This window comes from Pyxicephalus adspersus, chromosome 5 (assembly GCF_032062135.1).
Source record: "Pyxicephalus adspersus chromosome 5, UCB_Pads_2.0, whole genome shotgun sequence".
NCBI classification, from domain to species: Eukaryota; Metazoa; Chordata; class Amphibia; order Anura; family Pyxicephalidae; genus Pyxicephalus; species Pyxicephalus adspersus.
The window spans coordinates 117,087,078-117,093,179 of NC_092862.1; the positions used below are offsets into that span (position 1 = coordinate 117,087,078).

Sequence of the window (6,102 nt, forward strand, 5' to 3'; positions counted from 1 at the left end):
CATTTAGAATGCAATCTAAACGTCCCAGTGAAAGGTTTTTTTTCCATTTCAATGTGAAATATTCAATTTATTTCAACATTACAACAAGGAGTAGACAGTCTGCAAAGTTTGCAAACTATGGCTGTAGTGTGGTCAGTAGCCAAAAGACATTTAGCAGATACAAATCGGGGATTTTTGTTCTCTATGATTATTTATTTTGGATGTTTTGTGTGTTTTTTTAGCAGTAAAATACAACAGCCCAAAGACAGCTCGGTATCACTCTGACAATTTATTAATACATGGTTTATGTCTGCCTGACCCACTTGTAATGAAATAAAGGACTCTCACTTTTAGCTATAGCAGAACTGCCAGCGAAAAGTACATGCTCAGTTAAATTAGATGTCATTGAACATTTTATGAAAGTTTTTTTTTTTTATTTTTTTTTTTATCTCAGTTACAGTTTATACCTATCTAAAGTCATATTCAAGCAAAAACTAGATCCTCAAAGTGCATGTTCTGTTTGATGTACACTTCAAGAAACAAAATATTTATAATAATATTAATAATAAAAAGACTGCAGTCACCTGCAACAATAACTCAATATTTTTTGTGACAAAAAAGAAGCTCCATTGTACTCCTATATATTTTCAAATATTTACTGTTATTAATATACAAGAAAAATACTATACAAAAATCGCCTTCAGTACTTGGCTCCTCTATGCACCATAGATTAATAGCCAGCATGACCTTACCCAAGCCTTGGGTAGATAGAATTGGTGGAAGGGCCCTTGGCCAAAGAGCTTACACCAAGTGAGCAGGTCAGGGAACATGTTGTAAGGGACTGACTCGTTTTCTTTCTGCAAAGTTTATTGAATTAGATGTTATATAAATTTAGATGTAATTAGATTGTATCTAAAGGATAAAGCAGAATTCTGGAACTTGTACACCTATCCATCAAAATTACATTTAGAAAATTACTTTGAATTCTGCAATTTGGGGCTCCACATCTTCAGGAATATTAGACTTTATCTAGGGGATATTTTTGGAAGTTCTGGAATTTGGGGTTTTACATATGCAGGAAAATTAGACATTACCTACGAAATGCTGTAGAATATTTCGTTTTTATCCCAGTGGGAAACCTAGTTTTTTTTCTAGAGGATATTTTGGGTTCCCCTTATACAATAAATGTTACCTAGACAAAATCTAGAGGTTCCCCTTTATGTACAAAAATGTAATGCTATCTGGAGGATATTTTAGGATTTTTGTGGTGTCATAAATAAAAGAAAAATAAATTCTAAATGATGCATAGAATGGAATTAGGGGGTTTGACCTATGAAGGAAAATGAGATATTATGGATCTTTAGGATAATTTAGAATTTTGGGTTTTTACCAATAAGGGAAAATGAGATGCTGTCTAAAGGATATTATAGGTTTTAGGTTAACCTGTACATCAAACCTGCCTTAAAGATAATTTTGGGGGTATTATCCATGTAGGTAAACTAGATTGCCATCCAGATGATATTATAGAATTTTGGGAAGTCACTTATGAAAGAAAATTAGATGCTACCTTGAGGATATAAAAGATTTTTTTAGTTTTCACCAATATTGGAAAATAAATGTTACCTTGAGATTATTATAGAATTTTAGGTTTCCCCTATGCATTCTAGTATATTCTAGATTTTATGAACAAAAATCAGATATCATCTAGAAAAAAATAGAATTTTAATATCCTACATGTACAGGAATTGTGGATATTGTCTAAATTATATTGAAGGATTTTGACATTTTAGGTTTCCCTACAGGTGTAAATGTTGCCATTTTTGTTCTTTAACTAAACTTTAATCCCAGACTTACTAATTGGATATTTTTATTTCTCCCTCATTAATGTGGTGCACATTCAAATTCTCCTAGCAAATATAGTTCAGCCCTAAATATTTTGATCTATAAATATGGTGATTTTTTTTATCAATGTACACTTTGAAATGATCCAGAAGAATGCATTCCAAAGAAGCACAATTTAAAATTTTTGTATCAGATAGAAAACATCAGACCTACCAATATTGAGTCCCCATGAACAGGTCACGTGGTTACCCGGTAGCTGAACCATCCCAGCACACTAATCACCCTACCAAACTTTGCCAGCAGCTGCCAGTTGAGTGTTGCTCCAATTTACACAGTGCATTAGTGGACTTTCAGGCCTTTGTCAGGTTGCTATCCATTGCAGTCCTGTCTGGTGACCTCTAGTGAGTCTACATGGGTGCTGAGTGGCATATTTTAGGACTGCATTAAAAAGCCTGGAGCTGAATGGAGTCTAAAATATGGATCAAGCAAGTCTAGCATAGCAAAGAGGATGGAGACAAAAGGTTGCGCTTTCCTGGGTCCATTCTGGCACCCTCTTCCCTTGTGGCCCTGGAGTTCAGCTCCACATAATCTGTCCATTCTCATCTCCTTCCAGCCAGCACAGGGGGAGGGAGGAGGGGGGGTTGGCTCCCACTTTTCCCCCCTTTTTAACTAATTCCTTGCAAAAGCCACTTTTGTTATGGTAAATGGTGTCATCAGAAGCAGAAAGAGGTCAAGCTGTGACTGAAGCCTTGGGGTGTCCATAGAACAATGCTTGTCCATGTCCTAAGTTACAGCACAGAGCGGGTTGGGGGGCACATAGGGCACAGTGATGGGGGGCTACAGGTGAAAAAAAAAGAAGGGGGGGTTTAGAGTCTCACTCCAACCCATTTCTGTCTGTGGGGTGCAGCAGCTCCGGGGAATGGCAGGGAGGGCTAGCTGATGGGCTGTGCTCGCTGTCGGTGTCGCTGCCCTTTTTGCCTACGCTGCCTGGACCTCCAGTGCCGGCTCCGCCGCCCGCCCCCGCGCTGTGAGTCTTCACGTGCTTGCTCAGGTGGTCGCTGCGCATGAAGCGTTTGTTGCAGACGGGGCAGGCAAAGCGTTTCTCTCCGGTGTGTGTACGCAGGTGCCTCTGTAGCTCATCGGAGCGGGTGAATCTCTTGCCACAAAAGAGCCAGTTGCAGACGAATGGTCTTTCCCCGGTGTGCCAGCGCAGGTGGGCCTTCAGGTGGGAAGTTTTGCCGTAGACTTTGCCGCAGCCGGGGATGTGACAGCTGTGCAGGCCTTTTCTCCTCAGGCTGGCCCCGGCTGGACCGAGCCTTTCAGCTTCCTGGCAGTTGGGGCAGTCACAGGTGGCTCTGCCGGAGTAGCGCCTGGCAGAGGAGCGGGGTGACCCCCCTAGGGGACCGGTGGGGGCCAACATGGAGCTGGCGGCCGATAAAGGGGAAGAAGAAGGGTCTGGGTATGAGCCGGGGCCAATCACTGGCTTAAATCCGTCCATCAGATGCTGCCCGGCTGGGCTTAATAAATGGCCCCCTGGGGTTCCTCCTGCACCCCCAGCACCAGCGCCACCTCCAGCGCCCCCGCCAGCGCTCCCTCCGGTAGTGAAATGTCCAAACCCGGCGGCGGTGTAGTCAGAGCCGTATCCCCCCAGAGGGGAGTGCAAGGAGCCCTGCAATGTGCTGGGGTGTAAGGCTGCTCCTGCCCCGGGGCTCTGAACGTCAATCCAACCGGCTCCGACTTCCCACCAACTGGAGGCGCCCCCTGCGGCTGCCGCGGCACCCACATCCCCGGTGTGCGATGGCTTGAACCAGGACTCATAGGGGTGCGCCATGCCCACCCGGGGGTAAATGCTCTGCAGGCTGTCCACCGAGGCGTGCACCTTGGACAGGAAGACCGGCTGGTGGTGAGTGGCGGCTGCCGCTGCTGCTGCCGCTGCCGCTGCCGCAGCCGCCTCTTGCGATCCCCCGCTCACCGGGAAAACCGAATATTCGTTGGCAAATGGAGAGGCAGCCGATACCGATCCGTTTCCCCCTCCTCCTCCGCCGCCACTGCCTCCCCCTCCGGAGGACGTCAATGAGAAAGCGCTGGAACCGGGGGACCCCCCGCAGCTGAAAGAGTCTGAAACTAATGCGGCCGCTGCTGCTGCCGCTGCTGCTGCGGCTGCCGCGGCAGCGCTGGAGGACGAGGAGCCTCCGCGCGAGGAACCTCCGAATCCAGAGAGAGAGCCGGAGCCCAGGGTGCAGCTACCGGAGGATGAGGAGCGCTTCCAGGGGTGGAATCCCTTCCCGAATGAGCCCGAGCTGTCCGATAGGGAAGACGGGGAAGGGCTGGGGCTGCCGATCTTGTTACAGGTGGCGGCTAACATGGCCAAAGGAGTGGATCCCAATCTGGGCTCTTCCTGGGGACAAGAAAAAAAAGAGATCAGATAGAGATCTACAGCAAGACAAGTCTTGAAAGAATACTGGAAACCCCGCTCCTACACATTTATCTCTTCAAATCAGCCTGGGGCAACCTGTGGCTTCCAAGAGGAACTACAAGGCGCAGCAAGCCAATAGGATGTCACTTGCAGTCCTCTGGATCAAAGCCACAAATTACTATCAGATCTGATCAGAAGTTATTACAATTTTCACAATCACAACCCAACCTGAAAAACTTTTCAGCTCAACTATTTCTAAAGCTAAGGTAAAGTAAGTCATAAAAACTTATCCAGCAAGAAAACTGATCAAGATGAGAGTCTGAGATCCTAACCTAATCAATAATCTGATTGGCAATAACACACTTTATTTTAAGGAACGGTAATAAGTAAATCTGTTCTTGCGTTCAAGCAAACCAGAGCACAGGAACAGAAAGAAAACTCATCCGGAAAAGTCTTTTCATCAAATCGAAACCTAATGCAACAAGGTGAATAATAATATAAACCTAAAATATCATTTTTTATGTTAAGGAGCTGTAACGCATACGAAAACTGTTCCAATGCTCCAAACCACAAATCAGAAGACAAAAAAATGTCATAAAAATAATCAGGATGAAAATCTGTCATTTAGGAAGATCCTGAGTTACAGCATTGATTTAATATAAATGCATTCAGGTGAAATTAAATGTTTTACATTTATTTGTATAGGAATAACGCATCTAATTATAAGGAACGGTAAATTGTGGGAAACCTTGTTCTACAAATTAAATCAGATCGCATACAAGTCGGAAAAAGTTATCGGGATACGAAACAAGCTCATGTAACACAACCAGTGACTGCAATTATCTATAAAAGTATATATATATATATATATATATATTTCTACTATCTGTTCAATCCTATAAAATAATGTAAAATGCAAAATGTAAAAAATAAATCTTCTTAGATTCAGCTTCCCTGTATGTTTTAAACACATAAAAATCGAACTATATAATAATATCCTAAAATCATGATACAAAGTGTAATAATACAAGTAAGATAAGACAATATAATAATAATATAATAATACAATAAATAAACAGCAGATTTTGGGTTGAGGCAGACCTGGTTGTGTGTGATTTGCAGTCCCCAGTAATGTCCCAGCTATAACATGGGACGAGGCCAGGGATGAAATGCAGCAAATGTTGAATAATCGGATGAAGATGATGAGATGAGGAAGGTTTGGACGTACCTGGCACAGGAGAGGGTTGAGATTTATGATAAAGGCAGCCGGTTTAGGAAGTATCTGCAGTCATGTGCGCTGCTGTCTGTGTCCAGGGGAAGCTTGTGTCTATTGGTGCCCTCACTACCCTCTTGTAGGGACTCTGCCTCCTTCCAGTTCCTTCCTCACTACCTTCTGAGGACTCTGCCCCCCTTCCAGTCCCTTCCTCACTACCTGCCCCCTTCCTCTTCCTCCACTCCCTCACACTATAGGACTCAATAGGAGACTGATAGCCCCTGTCTGGACTCAGGACTGTTTTAACCCCTCCACTAGGCAGTAAAAAAAAAGAGGCAGAATAAAAGGACTAATTAGAGCAGCAAGAAAATCCTCAGACTCACCCCTAGTAGAGAAGTTGCCATCACAAAAGTGCCCTCCTCAGAGGATCTTTTTTATATGTATAAATCAGAGCAGTGTTTTTTTAGAGGTGTGCAATACAATGATCAGGTCCGCCCATTCCAGCACAATTGTAGCTCCTCTCTGGCTTTGAAGTACCGCTGAGCCCCAGCCAGCCAATCACAGCCGCCGCCGGGCTCGCTCAGACCCTCAGCCTGCGTGAGGTCATTTAGACTGCGAGCTCGGCCCCTGCACCCCTCCCTGTGCCCAGCAG

General features: G+C 44.3%; 1 protein-coding gene across 1 annotated transcript; it reads right to left on the reverse strand.

Annotated features, from left to right (window-relative positions):
- Positions 1–383: 383 nt before the first annotated feature.
- On the reverse strand, positions 384–5,861 carry SP8 (Sp8 transcription factor). Its single transcript, XM_072412553.1, has 2 exons — positions 5,466–5,861; positions 384–4,219 (listed from the first exon to the last, which is right to left on the reverse strand). The coding sequence occupies exon 2, from the start codon at positions 4,184–4,186 to the stop codon at positions 2,696–2,698; it is 1,491 nt and encodes a 496-aa protein (XP_072268654.1). The 5' UTR covers positions 4,187–4,219; positions 5,466–5,861; the 3' UTR covers positions 384–2,695.
- Between the last annotated feature and the right edge of the window lie 241 nt (positions 5,862–6,102).